Source organism: Lissotriton helveticus, chromosome 7 (assembly GCF_964261635.1).
Source record: "Lissotriton helveticus chromosome 7, aLisHel1.1, whole genome shotgun sequence".
NCBI classification, from domain to species: domain Eukaryota; kingdom Metazoa; phylum Chordata; class Amphibia; order Caudata; family Salamandridae; genus Lissotriton; species Lissotriton helveticus.
In genome coordinates, this window is record NC_136068.1 from 1160898118 (window position 1) to 1160921498 (window position 23381).

The following is a 23381-nucleotide window of genomic DNA, read 5'->3' on the forward strand; positions in this document are numbered from 1 at the left end:
CTGACCGTGTGAAGGGGTCCCTTCGCCTTTGTCCTGTCCGGCGGTCCTGGACCCCGCGCCTGGCTCTCGCCTGTGGGGCCTGCCGCTGTTCGGAGAGGATCCTCCCCCATCGGGCGCTCTCCCATCCTGTGCCGGTGAGGCCGTTGTTGGGAGCCTCCGGGGGTCTGTAAAGTCCTACATTTGGGAACTGTTTGGGGGCCCACGGTGGAGTGTGGGGCGGCTAAACTCACAAGATGGCTGCCGACAACGTGGGGGACACTCCGCTCTGCAACGATGCTCCTTGCCGGCCGGATTGTGCAGAGGCCTGGGTGTGTACTCGAGCGCCCACGCCCGGAGATGTCCTGGACGCCTTGATGTCATTGTATGCTGTCTTGGCCCCCGGTGCCTCTGCTGACCCCGTGTGGCCCGCCGCCATTTTGGGCCGCCGCTCTTTCATGCACCCCTATCATCCTGATGCCGCCATTGCTTCACCCCCTTCGGCTGCGCCAGGAGTTGCTGTTGTTGTTCTTCGGCCGCTGGATGGGCCGGTGACTTTTGACCCTCTGCTTCCTTGTCGCCTGGATTCCGAGGACTTCCACACGCCGCGGAGATCTGCTCCTTCCCGGGTGCCTGGGACTCATAGGTGGGCCGCTGTTTGCTCCCGCTTTGTTGGATTCGAACTTTTGTTCTGGAGGGATACCTTTGTACTGTCGATCTGCGCACCTGGACTCCGGCTTGCCTTTGCTTGCCTTGTCGTTACTGCTACAATTGACTTGCTTAATTGACTTTTTGTATTCCCTCCGTACGAAAGCTCTACCTGATTTATATCATTATCGTGACTCTGGACTACGTTATGATTATTTTTTGCTGGGTGGTCCGCTCCACATTATCCTTGATTGGGTTGGTTTCGTGATCAGGAAGGGTTGGGGGTGAGTTGCACGACATGATAGTTTGCTGGTCTACCGGCCCGTTGCATTGATGTCTGTATTCCCGACACGGGGAAACGTTACGATCTCTCCCTCCTCCCCCTCCCTGTGGTTCTTGCTGTATGTGAAGGTGTAGTACTGATTTGATACTTATTCATTTGTTGGCCGGGGAGGGTCGTGGCCGAATGTGTTTGTTCATATCCTCTGGCTCCTCCCTCACACTTTATTTTTTGTTTTGTATTTCATCTCCTTCTCTTTTTGTCTTCTTCCTTTACTTTTCTTTCACTATATTTCGGGTTTCGGATTAGGGCGACAGGCACGCTGTTTGGAGGGTAGGCCGTAGCCTTCTGCAGGGGTGCGGGGTGGGACGGGTGGGTGGGGTCTTTCAGATGTTTTCTTTTGGTTCTATGGCCCTTTTCTATCCCTTTATAGCGGTGCCGCTTCTGTCCTCGCTTCTCAGGCTTGGGTGGGTTGGGGTCTATTGCTTTGCCACTTTTCTCGGTTTCGATGCTTCGTTGCGATTGCCATACCCTTCTTTTCGCCAGCTACCACTTTCTTCTGTACTATTAGCCACGGGTTGCTTGGCCCGGGGTGGCGCCCGTCTCGCACAATTGTGTTTCACTTTTATTTTTATTTCTTTTGTTCTTCTCCCTTCCTTTCCCTCCCCTTTTTCTGTCCTTTTTTGGTTTCCTCCCCCTAGTTTCCTTCCTATTTTTCCCCCCCTTCCCTTCTCCCCCCCCCCTTCCCCCTTTTTCCCAGGCTCGTATTGTGAGAAGTGGGCTTGATTCGTACATTTTTCCGTTCCCCTTGCCTCCGTTAGCGTGTTATTGGGTGGGGGTCATTAGATCTTGGTAGCACTTGTATGCTTCTCCACTACATTTTGCGTCTGTTTTGTGCTATGGTCGTATCATGCCCTTACATCCTCTTCCCCCCTACCCCCCCCCCCTCCTCCTCTCGTTCTGGCATGGGTATAATCCTGTTTCTGGGTTTTTCCGTATTTGTGAGTCAGCCATGAGCCTTGTCCCCTCATTATAAAATAGACCTCATTGATCCTGATGTTGGGCCGTTATTGCTGCTTATCCCATTTCTAGCATTGTTCGATTATGTTTGCTTGCTTGCCACCTGGCCTCGTGTTGCCTCTTTTGCCTCTTGATTGTCTTTGATTTGTGGCCGGCCGGATTGGTTGTAGGCCCGTACATGTTTATCCTAATGATGCAAATAAAGGTCTTCAAAAAAAAAAAAAAAAAAGAAAAAAGATTGCTATTGTCTACTAATAAAAATGTATTATCAAAATGTGCTCTTTGTAGTTACATCTGCTTTTGAAATACTGCATTATCGCATTGTCTAATGTTTTAAAACAGAAACGAGAAGGAGTAGTGGATGCACTTTTGTCAAAACTGAACGATGAGAGGGCCCGATGTTGTATATCATGACAAGAGTGTGCATCAGGAAACCCACCTAAAATAGGGCAAACTTCCCCGGCGTACTGATGGCAGGGACCCTGTAATGAATGGACCACCACCTATGAAAGCCTGCTGGCAGATTAAGTCTAACCTTTAACTCCACCATCCAGTGTTACTTATAACGGCTGTATTGGTGACAGCGGCGTAACAATAGCCCTGCATCCCCTGCAGTATGGCGGGTTGCTGGCCTGAGAGCTCTAGCCTGGAACGGAGGATGGGAGGGGGGGGGGCCCTCCATGTAGTTTGCAGGGGGGCCCCCTCAAGTTTCGTTACGCCACTGAATTGGGGGCAATGTAAGGTGGGTATAAAGAATACATATCCATCAAATGGCCATAAATCAAGAAGAGGAGGATATGTGACACTAGATTTGTTCAATACGTTTTGTCAGTCATGTTTAAACAGATAGGCATTTTGTTAGCTTCACTTCAGCAGGATCACAGAACCAATCTGTACACATACTTTCCATAATACATTTCACAATGTGCAACAATGATCCATCGTACAGTTTTGCCAATGAAAGCCCCGGCCAACACCCACCTTGCAGGACCGCTGGAGTAGCACCCCAGTGATGGGAGGGGTGTAGTATCCATTAAACACGGAGTAGTTTCCTCGGATGACAGAATTCCCTTTATCCAATTTGCCCTTGTAGTTCTCACTGTAGAAATTACTGTCATATCTTGCAAAGCTGAAAACGCCCACTCCTTCAGAGAGAAAAACAAATGTATAGACTGCATGTTACAATACTAAGGATTGGCATAGGCATGGCAGGGTCTTGGACCTGCACCTCATCTCAGCAGCTTGAAATGGACATCTTGGGAAGCCAAAAACATTTGTACAACTAAGAAACTGCTATGTTGGTCATGCTGTATCTCTACTACAGGCAGCCCACAGGGACAAAATTGTCTACTTTCTCAGACCTTCTTTGCCTTTGCTGGAGATTATTTGCATAATTGAATAATCATATATCAAACGATGTCGTTTATTTTACATACAGTGGCAGGTCCTCTGCCCCCTTGAAAATAAAGGCATTCATTTAAATGTGTAAAAGAAAATGCAGCTAAAAAAAGACAAGTCGGGCGCAGCAGTAGGAAATAAAATTGGTGCGTGGCAGTTCAAATTGACAAGGATTAGGGGACTGTGAAAAAAGCACTAGATGCAACAACTCAGAATAACGCAAGCTGTGCATTAGCATCTGATGCACAGCGAGCAACAACGGAGACACACCCCATAAAAGCCGAACCCCTCGATGCACCTAGGATGAAAAGCACTGGACTGCAGAACAACCACTTGATAATCAACCTAGCACTCTGAACAAACAAACAGAGCGCATCTTCGGATGCCAGGTTTGATTCTATGGCAAGAACATAAGCGAGGTTTATGCTCTTCTTCCTTTATTGCAAAACTATAGCAGCAAAAATAACGTCAACATACAGACCATATTTCCCAAAAAGTCAATGGAAATGGACTTCAAACACTACTGATAGAGTCCAATACAGTCCTTTGTTACTATTCCTTCTGCTTCTTTCTTTTTTGCTTTACAGCCAGTTAAGTAAAGTCCGTTGTTTTGACTGTTTTCTTAAGTAACTAGGGATACCTTTGTTGACATTGTGGATTGGCTGCAGGAGCTCCCCCGATTGTGTGGTCCAGGCAGCACATTTCCTCACATGAATCCTTCTCACTGGTTCCGCGCATTAGCCTCCTAAACCAATCACACCGTTGTGGAGCAAGAGCCCAGGACGGCGTGGTGGATCGGTTCCTTGAGCCTTCTAAGGAGCGAGCTTTCTGCTAGTCAGGCAAGGTCTTCAGGAATTAGCAAAGAGGTTCCTGGAACAGTACAATCTTCCTTTTGTTGATTTATTATACGCAACTAATAATTTACCTTTTGTCTGGGCAGTCGTGTGTGTCATTGATCCAGTATTGGCTGACAGACGGCAATACCATCTGACAGCAACTTTAGTTCTTTATTACAAGCAACATATGATGTGGAGTAAGAAGACTCCTGTGCTTTGATCTGTTTGAGGTCATCCACCATTTGCCTCAGGGGTGCTTTAGAAAGGTGTCATCCCACTTGCGAAGCGCTGTGGGCAGCAGCTTTGCAAACTGTCCCCTCCATGGCAACTCCACCTTAAGTGTGTGGGATGGATCCATGCACAATGGGACGACAGAGCCTCCTGCTAAGTGAGACAAGCACTAGAAAAAAAGTCAATTTCAGTCAGGCAAAACTTTATTTAGGGTATAAGCCATATAAACATTGTATAAAATATGTTTAACATTAAAACTGGAGCAAGCGTACACTCACAGGAGCAACAGTAATTGGTTATAACAAGCGAGCACCATTAATAAAATTATTAGAGAAAACAATACACATAAAACATTTCATAATGTCAATAAGTTGGGCCAGAAAAGGGGACATAAATTATATTACGCAGCAATTTTACCAATGCGTTGTGCATGAAGGGGAATGGGATCACAGAGGACACCACGTGTTTCTGTTATGTCGCGGCCCGAATTAAGCCGGCACATCATACGCTTGGTCCTCTCCATCATTAGCAAGTTGCGGGAGACAGTAAAGACAATACTTTGTCTCGTGTCATATTTCAACATATGTGAAGCCACTGCATGTTTCTTTGCCCCTAGATCCCAGCATACTGGGAGTATCCATTTTTACCTCCCCTTCGTATAGCCAACGTAGAAGAAGAATAGTGCCTGCTCCACCATTTCAGAGGAGTATGAATGCTTTGAGAAGCTCGAGAAAAAAGGTCCTTTCAGAGAAGCATTGACAGTTTGAGAAGCTGAATAGGACCTTTATAACGACGAACCTTTCGGAACAAGAGGAAGAGCAAAAAGGTCCAAGATATGGAAAGCTTGCTGACTGTAGGTCCAGGAAAGAAGTGACACCTCATTAGATGAGGAAGAAATCATGGGTGATGATTCCTCCGAGGACTTGGAGGAGGGAATGAATGGCATGTACCAAGTACAAGAGCAAATTGTGATAAGACTTTGTTTGGCCAGGAGAAAGGCCTTTGGAGGATATGTTCGACTTAAGGCATTATTGGTACACAGAGTGGCCGTCCATGTCCAAGATGACAAGTGACATGTAAAGTTGCCTCCACAAGCCTTTGGATATGGACTACAGACATTGACAGAATGTTCTGGCCCATCTGTGGAGGGGAAGGTTTTGCATAAGCCCGAATTACTAGGAAGGTCATGTTTATGGGCATGTTTTCCAAGAGACCTATGAAAGGCATCAGCAGGTCATGGTGGTCTTAACAGGACAAATTACTAGATTTGTGGTACTGCTTACTGAGATCCTGGGGATTAACACAGACAGTCTCATGGGATGGGTGCAATAGGTCCTTTGACTGTTTAGGAAATACAATTTGTGCTATCACTGTGGAGCACCAGTGAGAAATTCTGATTTGAGTGGCCACCAAATTAATGGAACTAGTGCCCTCTGACCCCTAATCATTGACCAGAGGAGGGCTGCCCCAACAAACTATATCTACACATGCAGGTAAGCTGAGTAGTGCCTCTGCATGCAAGCACACTCAATCTCAGAACTAACTTTCATTGTTTTGTTATTGGCTGTTCCAGCTACTTTGACAGAAGTCTAGCACAAAGCTGGTCTCTAGGTTACCAGATTAAGAGAGGCCTGCATGCTCCAGTATAAGGCGTTTGAGCTTGAGGGACGCCCATCATCACTGAGCATCCTTTCATAATCAAGGCTGTGCCCTGAAGTGAGCAAACCATTAAGCAGGAAACTGTGGCTCTGTGCTATTAAGGCCCTACTTCAGTGGTTCCCAAACTTTTGACTCCTGTGTACCCCCATTGAGTCACCACCGGAAACCAGGGACCCCCCAAGCAATTTGTAGGATTCAAATTTCAAACATTAAAACAGTAATTCGAACAAAATAAACACAGGTGTACACAAAAGAAAAACTCGAATTACTAACAATTTTTGGGGCATATTTACAAGCCCCTATCCCCATGGGAATGCCACTTTTTGCGATGTTCCCGTGGCGATAGGGGCTTCGCCTTATGTACAAGGCAGCGTTGAGCCACTTATCGTGGCTTAACGCTGCTTTGCAAATAAGGCCCCCTTTCATGCAATACTTAGCCTGAAAGAGGTGGGCAATGGGTGGTGTGGTGGGCGTTCCACTGCAACACCCATTGATTTTTTAGCGCTGCCTCCTATTAACAAGGGCAGTGTAAATAGGAGGTTGCGTCAAAATTAAAACCAGGAAACACCTGGACTTAACTTGGCGAAACGAGGAGAAATGCTTTATTTCTCCTCGATTTTGCTTTTTCCATGTGTGCTGCCTTATGCAGTACACATGGAAATAGCAAAATGCCTTGGGTTTTTTATGTTCAGGATGGAGGATCTTCCTGTACGTAAATAATCTTCCCCTGCAGGCAGACACACTTGCACTATGGTGCAAGGGTGCCTGCATTGGCACTACCCTGCTATGTGTAGCGCTAGCGCAGGGGGAAACGCAGGGCTGCACCATATTCTTGTAAATATTGTGCAGCCCTACATTTCAGAAGTGGCGGAGCGTGTCGTCTAGCCAAGGAGGCTAACGACACTCTCCTCCACTTCTGTAGTAAATATCTCTCTTAATATTTTATATTGAAAGAATTTGCAAAAAACTAAATTATTTAATGGGAAGGTTGGTGCTGCATCCCAGTGACAAACTTTTACATGGCTGGTTTTATTTTGCAGGACGAGGCTCCTGCTCCTGCCAGGCCAGACTGGAAACCAAAAGCAGCCCTAGAAAATGTTTTCAGATCAGTCCCCATACGGTTCATACCAAGTGCCTGGCCACTAAAGAGGGGGCTTTGGAATGCTCTCCCCCAAAAGTTTTTGGGACACAATGGTGCAGTCTACAACACAGTTATCATTACATATTGAATTTTATTAGCTTTTAAAGAATAGTAAATGAAGACCTTACTATGCACCAGGATACAACAAACTGGGAAGACAAATAAGTTACTGACAAAAGCAGTAGGTAACTGATTGACCTATATATAAAATTTTAAAAAATTAAATGCATGGTACATGTTCTTTGCGGTAGGCATATTAACCCTCTGTGCTACATTAGATAAGTTAAAGCTGCCGCTGGACACAACTCTCATCTCTCTCTCCAGCAGTACATGAATCACTGGTGTTATCTTGACGCTTTTATTGTTGCTCGAAAACTGCTAACTCTACAAGGAACTTTGAAGTGCTTTCAAAACTGCTGCCTGCGGACCCCATGGAATGTGTCAAGGACCCCTGGGGGTCCGCGGACCACAGTTTGGGAAACACTGCCCTACCTCAGACTGAAATTGGATAAATGTTGGGCCTCACTAGAGTATGTGTTTAATTGGCAAGGCCAGCATAAAATAAATATGCCACATACCACATGAAAGCTTACTCCAGTTTGCCTAGAGAGGACAGTTTTGGGGTTCAAGGTACTTCTATGTAGCCTATCGTCCACCAGCGGGTGCTGTATGAAGATCCAGAAGCCAGTTGAGAGGCAAAGGGCTCAGAATGATGTTCAGGAACAAGAGGTAGTCATTTCTCAGCTACGTCTAGATGCTAAGCTTGCAGAGGGTCTGAGCTTCATTTGTTTTGTCAAATCTGTTTATTGGCATTTTCATATAAAGACAACTCATTGTACTAGACGAGTCAACAATAAGCAAACAGTAAGCAGGTATGCCAGGCATCATTCAAGAGTCCATACACCTCCCATGTAGGCATTCAAGTCTCTGTGTGGAGTGGGAAAGGATTGTCCTGCATTCAGAGGGTCTGAGCTTTATGGTCAATTGGGAGGAATCAAATCATATGCCCAACTGAACATGGAGGTCGCAGGGTTTCTGGTTTACATGGTGTCGAGGACTCTCTTCCTTTCACTTACATATATTAAGAAGCAAGCTCTCTGTTGGCTCAGAGGATGTCATGGTCAGGACTGAAGGCCTCCTTTCTATGTCTATACAGCAAGTTTGACAAGTTCACTCTATTATTAGGCCTTGCAAAAATCATGATACTGCATCAGAGAAAAATATATGGATAAATGAAAGAGGAGAGATTGTCTGAGAAAGCCAGGATCAAGATTCAGAGGTAGCTAGCTGAATCACATGTAGGCATGGAATGGCACAGCCCTTTTTCCTTATCCGCACCAGATACTATGATCAAGCGGGATGTCAGCTGGCCAGGGGTGCACAAGGTGGGAGACTTATCTAGTTCAGGAAACTGGTCAGGAGACAAACTATGAATAGACATCAACTGACTGCAACTCCTAGAAGGTTCTTAGTGACTACTGAAAGACAAGATTTAGTGTTGTGTACTGTTCACAAAATGCATGTCTTCCAGAGCAGACTAATTACGTTATCAACAGGAGCTTCAGGATCTTGAGGAACTCTAGCAATTGAAAGGTGGATCCAGGAATTTCATGGCAATAATGAGCAGATGGGGAGAGTGTGCCAGAATCTGTTTGTGCCAAGACTGAAAACCCAACTATTGTTCTTTTTCTGTCGCCTATGCCCTTCTTTAAAAGTGGGGATGGTCCTCAGTTATGTCTTACGGCTGATGGAGGGGCCCAGGTCATATGCCAGATGACAAACATAATTATGTTGGAAACCTATAGCTTATGTTCCAGTGCTTCAGAAGCTCTTTTCCGATTCTTCAATCCTCCTAACCTGGTTTTCAGAACTTTTGTTTTATAACTTTAGAGGTTTTCAGAGGTTGGACTGGGAACTTACAGCCTTATTTCTGATGCAGATACATACTATGTTATTATTTTCAATCAGATTAGAGAGGTTACACATTTCTGCGTTTCAGGACAGGTTAACAGCATGGCAATATATTGTAGCGGACAAGGTAATCAAGCTACATTTAATTTATCACACACATGAAAAGCAAGATTCTTTGTTTATCATTATCTCATCTTACAAACTGTCAGTCGTGCTGGAAAGAAGTGACAATGCAGGCCACATCTATTAATTATATTTGGCATGGACACTGGTACATTGTTCGTAGTGGGAACCCTTCAATGTCTTGAGGTGAGGAAGGCCCAGGTTCTTTAAAACCTTTATATCTTTTGGAGAACTACAGCGGTGAGCTTGCCCATAGTGTATATGTACTATATTTTTGTCCACCAAAGACTCACTGATGGAGGATCTTGTAACGTCCAAATTGTGCTACCAACAAAGGGGCCACCAACAGCATGTGAGTTAACAATTTGTCCATGAAAGTTGTTAAAGGTAAGAATGAACTTTTACTGAGTAACCAAACAGTATCATTTGTAGGTCTGAGGGTAGTGAAATGTACTGAAATAATTTAGAAGGAGTAAAATCATAATCCGATAACGATGAATTTGGCAACAGGTCATGCTCCCACAACTTTCACATCCCCTCCAACACCCATCAAGAGAGCCAAATATAATTTGTGGATATACTGAAGCGAGGTACCAATGTGTTAAGATTTAATATATATCTGCAGTACTTGCCCATAAAACATTCCAGTTATCTTCTGTGATCTTAATGCCAAGTTCACCCCTTTGTCAAGTATTTATGGTTATGTGGCAGTTGCCTATCCCCCAGCATCACAAATAAGGAATGAGATTTAACCTTGGTGACCCAACACTCATGAAAAAATTCAATATGCGTGTTGTCACAACATTCTTTTTCCATGCAAATATCAGTATGCAACCAATGAAGGACTTAAAGAAATCTGAAGGTATCTGCAGAGGATAACACAAAATCAGTTGTACAACAGAATTAAACCACTAGAACATAGTTCACCCAACTGTGAGAGCGCTGCCTCAATGTCAGGAATCAGTGAATAGTAAGACCTGGAAGAAAGCCTAGAGTATGGACAACAGGTGTCACTGGTAACTTGTGACTGTTCCTTTATGCATAAACAAATTCCGTGTTTCTAATAAAATGTTTACTGATGTTAAAGAGGGCTATCTTTAGGTGGGAACCAAAACATGTGATTTATATGGGTGATAGATGATTCGCTTTCCACTTATACCCATAGTTTCCGTAAGGGAGTGTACATCACTTTAGAGCAGGGTCTATTTTGGCTGCTCACATGTACATTTCTACATTTGGCAACCATACCATAGCCTTACGGATATTCAACTGTTTTAATAGTTTTGTTGCCCCACGTAAATGCTGTTAGGTTTTGTTTCACTGACTACTTTGAGCATCAGTTGCGTAAACTGGAGAGACAGTGTTTGGATAATGTAGAGGAGTAATGTATACAATTAATTTTAAGGCATGCTATTCTTCCAAACCATGATATTTCAAGGCAGCCCTGTCCATATAGAGCGACCCCTGACCCTGCTTGCAGGCCAGGTCGCTCCCCACCTGCCACACAGCTCCACCTGTGTGCCTGTGCCTCTCCCCCTGTGCTGCCGCTCCGCCGTGAGTTTGATCATGCTGTTGCCCCAGTGGTGAATTGCTGTACTGTTTCTGCTCTTTCCTCTTTTTTCGCCTCGTATCCACCCCTCCCCCCTTTTCGTCTGCTCCCCCTGCCCGTTTCCCGCCGCTGCTCCCCTACGGCACCACCCTCGCCGTCCATTTGCCGCCCCGCTCCCGCCCCCCAGCTGCTCCTCCCTCCCTCCCCACCTTAAATGGTGGCCGCTGTGCGGCCGCGCGCAGCTGGCACGCAGCTGGCGCGCCGCTAGCACGCCGGAGGTGCGCCAGAGGCAAGCCCATCTGCACCCGTCCGCGCCTGAACCGCGCCCAGCGCCAGGACCCCTGGACCCCGCAAACGCCACAATGCCATACTCCGATACAATGCCAGCACACTCCACGCACTCAACGCCGGCAGAGACCACACCTGCTTCCAAGCTGCCCTGAAACGGACCCACAGACCTATCTCCTGCAGCACCTGCAGCTTCACCTGCGACAGAACCACCAAACCTCCAAGGACCGGATCCAACCACCTCCGCTGCATACTCCTGAACACCTGCTCCACACGCAAACACGCCGACGAGCTCTGGGACCTGCTCGACACCTCCGCACTAGACGTTGCCTTCCTGACGAGACCTGGTGGAACGACTCCTCGGCACCCGACATCGCCATAGCCATCCCGGATGGCTACAAGATCACCTGCAGGGACCGCGACAACGGAATCGGAGAAGGAATTGCCATCATCCACAAGTCCTCGAACAAGGTCTCCACCCACTCAGATGACACCCTCAACACCGCCGAACACCTGCACTTCCGGATACCCACCGACCCCAACACCACCCTCAGAGGAACACTCGTCTACAGACCCCCGGACCCCGGTTGCAGTTCAGCGACTCCATTGCCGACCTCGCCAGCACCCACGCTCTCGCCTCCACAGACTACATCCTCCTCGGGGACCTGAACTTCCACCTCAAGAACAACAACAACGCCAACTCCACCTGCCTGATCGACAACCTCGCCAACCTCGGCCTCAAACAACACATCACAGCTCCCACCCACGCCGCCGGCCACACGCTTGACCCCATCTTCTCCACCAACACCCATGTCTCCTTCGACCATACCACTGTACTCCACTGGACCGACACCCGCTGCATCTATTTCCCCTTCAACAAGTCCACCACGCACCACCGCACCCAACAGCGGCCCCGCTGCTGCTGGAGCAAAGTCACAGAGGACCAGCTGACCATCACCCTCGCCCAGAACCCACCCACCGACCACACCAACCCAGACGTCGCCGCCCGCAATCTCAGATGGTGGATCAACGACTGCGCCAACACCCTTCTCCCGCTCAAGAAACCCTCCAACAGCCACACCAGCAAGTAAGCCACCTGGTTCACCGAAGAGCTCCAGAGCTCCAGACCTCCAAACGAGCATGCCGAAAACTGGATATGAAATGGCTCCACGAACAAACACCAGTCAGCCACGCAGCCCACAAGGACGCCACCCGCAGACATCACCACCTCATCAGACTCGCCAAGAGATCTTCCTTCAAAGCCCGCCTAGACAACAACGCACGCAACAGCAAAGAGCTCTTCAACATCGTGAAGGAACTCTCCAACCCCAGCGCCAACGCCAACGACATCCCACCCTCACAAGAACTGTGCGACGCACTGGCCACCTTCTTCCACCACAAGATCGTGGACATCCACAACAGCTTCAACACCCCGACCACCCCAATAACGACAGGCAGCACCCACCTCACGAACACCACCCGCATCAACGGCCTGACCTCATGGACCAACGTTACAGACGACAAGACACAAACTACATCCACTCAGGATCACCATCAGACCCCTGCCCACACCACGTATTCAACAAAGCAGACGCAGCCATCGCTCCCCAACTACGGAAAGTCATCAACATCTCCTTCGAGACATCTACATTCCCGGAAAGCTGGAAGCACACAGAGATCAACGGCCTTCTCAAGAAGCCCAAGGCGGACCCCAAGGACCTCAAGAACTTCCGGCCCATCTCCCTGCTCCCTGTCCCGGCGAAGGTCATCAAGATAATCGTCAACATACAACTGACCCGCCACCTCGAGGACAACAACATCTTAGACCTGTCCCAGTCCGGATTCAGAAGAAACCACAGCACCGAGACAGCCCTCATCGCCGCCACAGACGACATCAGGCGCCAACTAGACAACGGCGAAACATCAGCCCTCATCCTCCTCGACCTGTCAGCTGCCTTCGACACGGTCTGCCCCCACACACTAAAGACATGACTCCAAGAAGCTGAAATCCAAGAGAAGACCCTCAACTGGACCACGTCCTTCCTCACCGGCAGAACCCAGAGCGTCCGCCTCCCACCTTTCCGTTCTGAATCCACCGACATCATCTGCGGCGTACCCCAGGGCTCTTCCCTCAGCCCGACACTGTTCAACGTCTACATGGCCCCCCTCGCACAAGTGGCCCGCCAGCACGATCTCAATATCATCTCCTACGCCGATGACACCCAGCTCATCCTCTCCCTCACCAAGGACCTGCACACCTCCAAAACCAACCTCCACAAGGGTATGAAGGCCGTCGCCGAATGGATGAGGAGCAGCCTACTGAAGCTGAACTCAGACAAGACGGAGATCCTCATCCTGGGACCAACCCCATCAGCCTGGGACGACTCCTGGTGGCCAACCACGCTGGGAGCAGCACAAACACCCACTGACCACGCACGCAACCTAGGAATCATCCTCGACTCCTCCCTCTCCATGTCGAAGCAGGTCAACGCCGTCTCCTCCTCCTGCTACAACACCCTCTGCATGCTCCGCAGGATCTACAAGTGGATCCCTACCGAAACAAGAAGAACAGTGACACAGACCCTCGTCAGCAGCAGACTGGACTACGGTAACGCACTCTATGCAGGAATCTCAGCCAAACACCTACGACGACTGCAACGCATCCAAAACGCCTCCGCCCGGCTGATCCTCAACATCCCTCGCCGCAGCCACATCACCCCCCACCTGAGAGATCTACACTGGCTCCCCGTCGACAAAAGGATCACCTTCAGACTCCTCGCCCACGCACACAAAGCACTCCACAACACCGGACCATCCTACCTTAAAAGCAGACTCAGCTCCCACACCCCCGCCGCCAACTCCGCTCTGCCAGCCTTGCCCTCGTCGCTGTTCCTCGCATCCAACGAGCGACCTCAGGTGGCAGATCCTTCTCCTTCCTCGCCGCCAAGACCTGGAACACCCTGCCTACCCTCCTGCGGCAGACCCAAGACCTACTCACCTTCAGAAGACTCCGGAAGACCTGGCTCTTCGAGAAGTAGCAGCACCTCCACCCCCTCCCCCTCAGCGCCTTGAGACCCTCACGGGTAAGTTAGCATGCTTTAAAAGCAGATTGATTGATTGAGAGATGCTTGTACAAAGTTTCAAGAACATAGGGACTGTCACACACATACAAGTTGTGTAGGGATATACCACTAAATATTTAATTGGACCCTTGGTGTAGAGAAGTCCTCACCCAAAAATGGTCCTTTGTTGTGGTTTAGGTAATCTGCTGTATTTATAGCCACTTATTTGGAGAAATTGACCTAAAAAAAAGAGTCCACTGAAGAGACATCTTGGACACCAAAGCTGGTATGATTTGTTCTGAACGGGTTACAAACCACAGCAAGTAAGCTCACTTAATTTGAATCCTTGGCGTTTGTAAGCCCTAATATATTTTGATTGTTCTGGATCTTCCAGGCCCAGGGTTCCTATATTAATAACAAACATTTGCAATGCAATAGGTCTCACAATTGCGAGATTTTGAGCTATTGCCATTGTAAATTACAATGCCTTTTATTTATATATTTTGAAATTAACCCATAAATAAAAGGCATTGTCATTTACAATGCCAATAGGTCAGAGGCTGTGAAAGACATTCATGGAACATTTAGGACTACTGTGGCTGGGAATAACTTTGACAGTGGATGTTTCCCTGAATGATTATGGCCGTGTAGTTACTATTTAAAGATGTTTCTGAAATTAATTGAGTTCCAGTGAGACTGTCTGTAATGGAGATTCGCTGTAGCAGCACACCCTTTTAATATGATGACAGCAGAGGATGACACCAGGACTAACATCTGTAAAAGTTTATTCACTGATGGCTTTAGAGTCCCTGGATCGAACCAGACAGCTGAATTTACTGACATTCATTGTAATGCACTGTAGATAGCCTGGGATGTTTGCATTTGTACCACTGCGCGCGCACACAGTCAGAACATCACCAGCCACCACAGCTGTGGGCCCACTCCTCCTCATGCGACAGCCTCATTATGCACTGCACATGCAAAAGGATGCCAACAGGGAGGGGCCAAGGGCTACAAAGCTAAAATGTAATGTACTCTTGTTTTGTTGTGGATATTTGTACATCAATTTCCAAAAATAAATCTTCCATAGTTCAACATCTCAAGGTGAGAAGGTTGTGCAGAACCTGTACACTGAGCAACTCTTGCACATTCTCAACGTCACAATTGTCGGGCCCCGCAGACTACTTTCACACTATGACATGGCTGAAAGTGAATTCATTGGGGATTTGTTTCCCACAAATTATTCCGCAGGTCTCCATTCCCCGCTGTATTTGCATCTGCTAACGCCAGAAACGTGTGCATAAGGTCTCTTGGTGAGACTACACTTTGGCACCTTTTGACCATTTGAGTCTCAAAGCAGTCACAGCAGCTGCTGGGTTTAACCCCGCTTACCAGAAACGGAAATTGTTTTTACGGACTATTATATAACAAACCAAGAGTAAGTCCCTTTGTGTACTTTTTAAAATGAAAGTGTAAGCGAATTACCTTGAAAAGTACACTTTGTCGTGTGTTAGTATGGCCGGGGACTACCGAACATCCCTCTCCCCCGCCTTGCTTTTAACCAACATTTATTAAAGATGCACATGAGAGGGATTTCTTTGGAGGCGGGGGTCGTACAACCCCCTGCCGTATTTATTAAAACTTAAAATAAAAATAAAATAAGCAATATTTGCACATTTTTACGCAGAAAACGTAGCATTACATTTGATTACATGTTAGATGGCTAACCTTTATATACTTCTAGTACAAGGTATTTCCTATCCAAGTCTAACATCTGAATCATAATCATACATGAATTACTTTTCTGCGTATCCTATTTGGGTCTACGGCAAGGTCGCTAACTGTTGTCAGATCCTTATCAATTAGCCACGTCCTCCCGTAGGAGTGCGCATACGCAGAGGGCCCGTTTACCGTGAGGGTACTTCCCCCTCCCCCCCGGTTACCCCCGTACACCCTATTAACTCCATTAAAGGGGGCCCTTGCACTCTGCGCCGTTTAGTGACGTCATTGTGCACGTGCGGGGTGGACAACCAGCCTAAAGAAAGCGTGACTCCCCCGAACCCATCCAGCCAACCGGATGTACCGCCCCTGGAGTTCTAGGAAAGACCACTTGTCCCTCCCCTTGGGCGACCCCATTCAAGAATGGTACAAAAGGGGGTGGTGATGGACGGAGCATCTGAACCAATCAAACACTCACACCCAGTCAACATATGCAAATCAGTCTGTGCAACCCTCTAGCTGTTGCTTCTGTGGCACCCCTATTCTGAATGAATGAGTCCAAAAGTCCTTTGTATCCAAACCTGTCCTGTCTATTGCTAAGGCCAGTACCCTTTTAAATTGGAACCTGGTAAGAGGGGTATTATCAGCATTCATTAATAATGCCCCCCCATTGCACTATTCCTCGGTCGGAGGAAGGCTTCTAGGTGCATCACTGGGCAGCATGGATTATCCTGTGCCCGGTGAAGTACTATCCCTTCACCACGGGTTCCCTGATCAGTTTTGGACTTTGTAATGTTTATTAGCAAAGTGTCGCCCTGTAGTGCTCCAGCTGGAGCCCACCTTGCACATCCTGTTTATTGCGCGCCATTAGTTCCCCCACCCTAAATGCTCCATAGAAGGCCAGTGAAAAGGCAGCTCTGAACAGCAATGCCTCGCCTGTTGAACTGCAAATGCCACCCAGGGCTGCTAGCAGCGACGTCAGCCGTTCCAAGCCAATCGGGTGTCTTGTGTCCGGAGCGGACCCCTGGAGGCGCCACCATCCCTTCAGTGCCTTCCTCACAATTAAACTATTAGTGGGGTCCCTGGTGTCCTTGATTTGCGCAAAGAAAGAAACCGCTGCCACATGTCGCCTGGCTGTCGCCGCAGAGCACCCTTCCTTATTCATAGTGTCTAAATACCGGAGGAATACCCCTGACTTATGCCAGCTATCTGCCCAATCCTGCCCCAGAAAAGCGCAGTAAGACCAAAACGCTCCTTCATAAGCCTTCCTGGTCCTGGGCGCTAGGCTAGCTGCCACGAGGTTCTGTAGCTGGGGGCACCAATCTGCCAGAGAACTTCCGGGAAGTGTGTTGGTGTCGCCTCTTCAGAGGGTAGGTGTTCCCTGAAAACCTGCATCTTGAAGCGAGAGAGTGCATCAGCAGCATTATTCAGCACCCCCCTGGACATGTTTAGCCTTAAACTGTATGTTCAGCTTCATACACAACAGCACTATCTCTTTCAACAGGCAGAGGATCATTCTACTGCTGGTTGATGCATTCAACCACTGTCATGTTGTCTGACCAGAAAATCACAGATTGATTACGCAATTGATGAGGCCAAACAGTCAGTGCAACCCAGATGGGAAACAGTTCCAGGAAACCTATATTGGCTGACACACCACTCTCCACCCACCAAGCCGGCCAATGTTGTGCCACCCATTCGTTCCCGAGAATGGCACCAAATCCCACACTGCCCGCAGCATCAGTCCATAAACCTAACTTCGCTGAAGTAGTGGGTGGACCGGGCGACACTACCCTACCATTGAAACCCCCCAGAAATGCTATCCAAATCCGCATGTCCTGGCGAACCTCAGACGACAGTCTTGTGTGATGGTGTTTTTCCTGGAGGCCTGTCATGGCCTGAGAGATGGAGTGGGAGAATGGTCGTGCCATAGGTATTACCCTTAGTGCAAAGTTCAAATGACCAACTATCTGTTGTAGCTGATGCAAGGTTACTTTATCTTTTGCCAAACATTGCCGGAGTGCTGCTCTAAATTTTGCAATTTTTTCCTTAGGTAACCGGAAACACCCCTGTACAGAGTCCAACTCAATGCCTAAAAACTCTATCATGGTTGCTGGACCCACCGTCTTCCCCGGCGCCAGAGGAACCCCGAAAGCACACATGAGCACGCAAAATTCCTGCAATGCCCAAGCGCATTCCCGAGAGTCCGCCGACCCCAGAAAGAGGAAGTCATCCAGATAATGCATGACGTATTGGTGCCCTGTTGCCTGTCTCAAAACCCATTCAAGAAATGAACTGAATTTTTCAAAGTAAGCGCTGGAAACAGAACAACCCATGGGCATGCACCTATCCATGTAGAATTTGTCCTGAAATGAAAAGCCTAACAGGTGGTGTTCAAGGGGATGAACAGGCAATAGCCGGAAGGGAGACTCAATATCTGATTTGGCTAGCAAGGCCCTGGGTCCCAGAACCCTTAGCATATCTACTGCCTGGTCAAAAGAGGCATACGTCACGCTACAGATTTCTTCGTTGATGGCGTCATTTAATGAAGTGTCTCTAGGGGCTGACAGATTATGAATCAACCTAAACTCCCCTTTCTCTTTCTTCGGGACCACCTCCAGGGGCGAGCAGACATAATTGTACACAGGCATCTGATCAAGTGGACCCGCTATTCCGCCCAGGCGTAACTCCTTTGCAATTTTTGCTGCTGCTACCCCCGGATTGGTCCTTACAGGAAGCTGATTTTTACACTCTGGTGTCCCAGTATAGTCGGCTGCCGGAATCCTAAAGCCATACAAAAAACCTTCTTGTAAAATCCTAGCTGTGGCATGGTCAGGGTACCTGTTTAACCAATGAGTCATAGCCATAACGTCAATGGGTGAATGTGTTACCATTCGGGTCCCCTCTTTACTCCTGTTTCCTCCTTCCCCTATTTCCAGATTTTTTGAAGTATTTTGATTCTGGGTGAGAAGGTTGATTACATATGGAGCATGCGTGCCTGAATTAACAGGTGCCTTGTGCCCTGGTGCATGTCCGTCTATTAAAATCCCAGCATGTCCCTTTCCTTCCCCCCGCTCCCTGTACTAGGGGCCACGCCCGCAGTTTGTGGTGGCCGAAAGGGCTGAGGCGCTTGGGAAGTGTGACCCTTGTTCCAGTTTTGAACTGCACTGCGCGGCTGTCCTGGGCCAAACTGGACAAACCAGGAGATGGAATCGACCCGGTCCCAGGTAAGTGATGGGTCAAATTCCTTAGCCTTCCTGAAATTCATGTCATATTCCTTCCACCCCACGCCCCCATATTTATCATGAGTCATAGTAACCCTGCTCTGGTAACAAGCCATTTCCGCTTGCAGATTAGGCGAACACTCAGCTATTATAGCCATAAATACAGAGAAAGCCCTAATCCAGTTGTTCAAAGTCTCCTCCACCCTGAATCTCAACATTTCAACACACCATTCATTAGGAAGCATCCCATCCTTCTGCTTCTTGGCATACTCCATTTCTCTGTTACCCACAAGCAAGGAGAACATATTGATGTAAGCCCCAGACCAAATCAATTCCTTCACCTCGCGTGTTACATGTCTGGCCAGATGTTCCCTCCTAGTGGGTAGTACACCCACATCCAGCAGTGGCAATGACACTTCCTTACCTATTGCCCCAACTCCAGCTGGCTCCGTCACCTTGTCTTTTCCATTGTTGCTCTCCTGTACTGCTGGTTGGGGTAGAATTGAAGTACCTGGCCCTTCGCCTGGCACCCAGTTTGCGGCTGCAATAATCCTTGCCACCATCCTCTGTGCCTCCGCTAACAGGTCCTCCCCTACTTCCTTTGCACCTACCGAAGACGGTAACATTCCCCCCCTTCCTAACCAAGGGAGAACTGCCGCTATCTGAGCCACTAGCTCCTGCGGAACTGGAGTGCGGACCACTGGATTCAGAAGAGGGACCACCGGGACTGATGCGGGGCTAGGTGTGGGCAGCACAGGGATAATTGCTGGGACCACCAGAATTGATGCGGGAGGCACCGAACTTGGTGTAGGCACAAGCGGGGTAGGAGCGGGGACCAATGGGACACTTACCGTGATCTCTGGTATAGGTATAGGGCTCACCGGATTCACTGGAACTCCTGAGGGACCCTCCCCCAAAGGAATCTCCCCTAAAGGCTAACTTGGTATGGGATTCTTCCCCTTCCTGGGTCTAGTCCGCCTGGGGAGTGGGTCCAATTCCCCCCCTGGGTTTTGGAGGCACTATCGTTCGCTTAGGCCTGCCTGTTGCCCCACTCTGCCCATCCACTCCTTGTCTGAGCTCAGCAAGGCTCTGCCCCAATTGCTCTACCTTTCCCCATCTCCTATCCATTGTCGCCATCCTACGCATCATTGATTCCAACATGTGTTCCATGCGGGAACGATTTGCGCCACGTTTACTAGCCATAGCTCCTGAGATAACAACTGCAAGGTAACGTATGCACCGATAGGCAATAACACCGCGAGCACAATGTTATCTGTCACCTAAATGGGACCTGTCCAGGTCCTTACCTGTGCACGTTGGGGGTACACAAACTGGCCGTAAGTACCACTCAACTGGAACCGTGCCACACCAGCTAACCTGGGTGTTGGGCGAGTAAACTCTAGCCCGGCAGCCCACAGAAGCAGTGAAATGCAGGCCTGTCTGTGTCTCCTTACAGCGATGTTCCTTGTCCTGCCTCCTGCTGACCTGACGTGATGAGTACCCCTGCGTGTACTCCTATAATGGAAAATAAAAGATCACATGCCCTGTGCTCCTAAACAATAACAAACCTTCTTGTAAGCCTTTGACCACCCAGAACAAATGTACGCTGCAGCCCTAAACCATTTAATAGTTTGCAATTGACACAATGATTCACATAAGTCTCCTACTCATAAAACCACACTGTTGTGTTATTTATAACAGCACCACCACTAAACACGGGAAATGTTACACAATAGAGGCCCGTATTAAGAAACTAATTTGGCAACCCTCGCGCTGCGCCGCAGACGCATTAAACCCCTGCTATGCAGACTTTTCCATGCACCAAGCCCGCAAACAAAAAGGCCCTAAAACCAGACTTCAGAACACTGCCGTGATCTAAACGTGTTTAAAGATCCTGGCCAGTACGGGGAACGAACCCATGTCCTTAGCGGTCATAGAATCACACTCTAACTGACGGATATAACCGGCCGTAGCACTTCGAGTGCCGCCGCTCTTGGTCCCCCCACTGTGTTACCTGAAAGGCGCTCGTGTGCCTAACCGCATGAAAAACAGGAGCGTGGGCTGATCCTCCTACGCGATCCTTCTGCTCTCACCGCCACACGTGAAGATCCTCCCACTGTCACCGCCGCTCGGGAAGCATAAACCCGCACCCTGCAGAGAGAGACAAACAAAGAAAGGCGATGTTCCCTAGCCACGCGTCTTACAATCCTGCCACTTCCACTTCACACGAATCCTTCCTCGAGCCGGCACGTAGTGGTAGAGGAGTCCTGGGAACGCTTTGATTTTGGTACCACCTTTTACTCCACGCAACCTGCAAAAACGGCAAAAAGGAGAGAAAAAGATGACAGCCTCCTAGAGGTTGGGTGGGGCAGACCTGGGAGCGCGGGTAAAAGAGGCCGAAACCCGCGCTGCCGGCCTTTTAAACCCCACTACAGGCCAGGCCGGTTCTAACCGGCCTGACCTCTGCTCCCCAGTGACCCGGAAGCGATTCAATTGCTTCCGCGTCACTTTGGAGCCCTTGTTGCCAATCCATGTTGAGGTGCGCCCCCGCATCATAATGACACGGCAGGGCACGCCACACCACGGAAAGCAGGCGGTGGAAGGCGGTGCCCCGCAATACTTGCGGAGGTGCCAATGCCGGCCACCGCCTTTCTTTCTTGGTATGCTGCAGCAGCGGCGCTGCCTAGCCACTGCTTGCCATTGCATGTCTTCCTTGCTGTACCTCTCAACATGGTAGGCTGCAGCAGCGGAGACACGGGGTGGCGGTTTAGTGGCGCCCGATGATATAAAATGCTGTAAGTGAAGAACATAGTAGTGCAACTCTCTCAACCTACTTCAAAACGTGAGAGCGGAGGCACTGTAGAGATGAAGTGACTATGTCACTCCCACGCCCGGATGAGTCTGTTTCCATTTGTAGGGACGCTGTTGGTACCTCGCCGGGTCGACCCACCGGGTCCCCAGACAGTGTAAGATTGAACACCGAATCAACCGATTGAGGATCGCGAGCCCCCGCCGTGCGCCATAGTCTGTCAGCAAATTCTCAAGGAGGGTTAATTCCCTGCCAATGGGGATGTCATTGTTACCCTGTGAATTGCTTGGAGGCGCAGGGTGGTAGCAGCGTTCGGACCGGATAAGACAGGCTCACTTTAGAGGCCTGGACACAAACAACACTTAAATAAAATCCTGTGGGCTGTTTTCGTACCCAAGACTGTGTGCAGTATTTTTCCCAATGTTTCCGTTCATATTAGTGTCACGGCCACTTTAGATGTTTTGCACCTCCTCATTATGGTGCCACGCTGAAACAAACATATTTAATACAAGGGGTGGTGAGGGACAGAGTCTCTGAATTAAGCAGAATACTCTCACCCAGTCAAGTGATCAGGGCTAGATCCAACACCGTTTTTTAGCTCATTGCACCATCCCAGTTTCAGAACCTGGCTGTATGCAAATTAGTCTGTCCCTGGCCCAGTGCATCATGGGAACAGGGCAGACCAGACTACAAAAGCCAATTCTTACACTGGGAAGGAAACAAGCTTCCGGGGACCGGTTTCTGGCATTACAGCCGTCTTCGGCCCGGCTTGCTTGAATCCTGATGGTGCAATGAGCAAGGGACTCATGTCTGAGTATACCCTTCCACGCTTAGGGTGGACAAAAATATTTACAACAAGGGGTGGTGAGGGACAGAGTCTCTGAATTAAGCAGAATACTCTCACCCAGTCAAGTGATCAGGGCTAGATCCAACACCGTTTTTTTAGCTCATTGCACCATCCCAGTTTCAGAACCTGGCTGTATGCAAATTAGTCTGTCCCTGGCCCAGTGCATCATGGGAACAGGGCAGACCAGACTACAAAAGCCAATTCTTACACTGGGAAGGAAACAAGCTTCCGGGGACATTGCACCATCAGGATTCAAGCAAGCCGGGCCGAAGACGGCTGAAATGCCAGAAACCGGTCCCCGGAAGCTTGTTTCCTTCCCAGTGTAAGAATTGGCTTTTGTAGTCTGGTCTGCCCTGTTCCCATGATGCACTGGGCCAGGGACAGACTAATTTGCATACAGCCAGGTTCTGAAACTGGGATGGTGCAATGAGCTAAAAAACGGTGTTGGATCTAGCCCTGATCTCTTGACTGGGTGAGAGTACTCTGTTTAATTCAGAGACTCTGTCCATCACCACCCCTTGTTGTAAATAACGCTGAAACAAACAGCGCTGTGTAAATGAAACGTACACGCCCACTTTTGTTATTTTGCAAATTTTCATTAGGGTGCCGCGCGGAAACACACCGTGGCACCTGGGTAGATGAAACGTATGTGTTTGGCTG

General features: G+C 48.7%; 1 protein-coding gene across 6 annotated transcripts in view; it reads right to left on the reverse strand.

Moving 5' to 3' along the window:
* Positions 1-23381, reverse strand: part of AMZ2 (archaelysin family metallopeptidase 2) — a 670313-nt gene that overhangs the window by 62650 nt on the left and 584282 nt on the right. For all 6 annotated transcript variants that reach the window (XM_078654298.1, XM_078654302.1, XM_078654303.1 and 3 more), the window contains one exon: positions 2906-3069. In XM_078654298.1, the coding sequence (XP_078510424.1) occupies positions 2906-3069 (164 nt within the window). The remainder of the gene's footprint in view (positions 1-2905; positions 3070-23381) is intronic.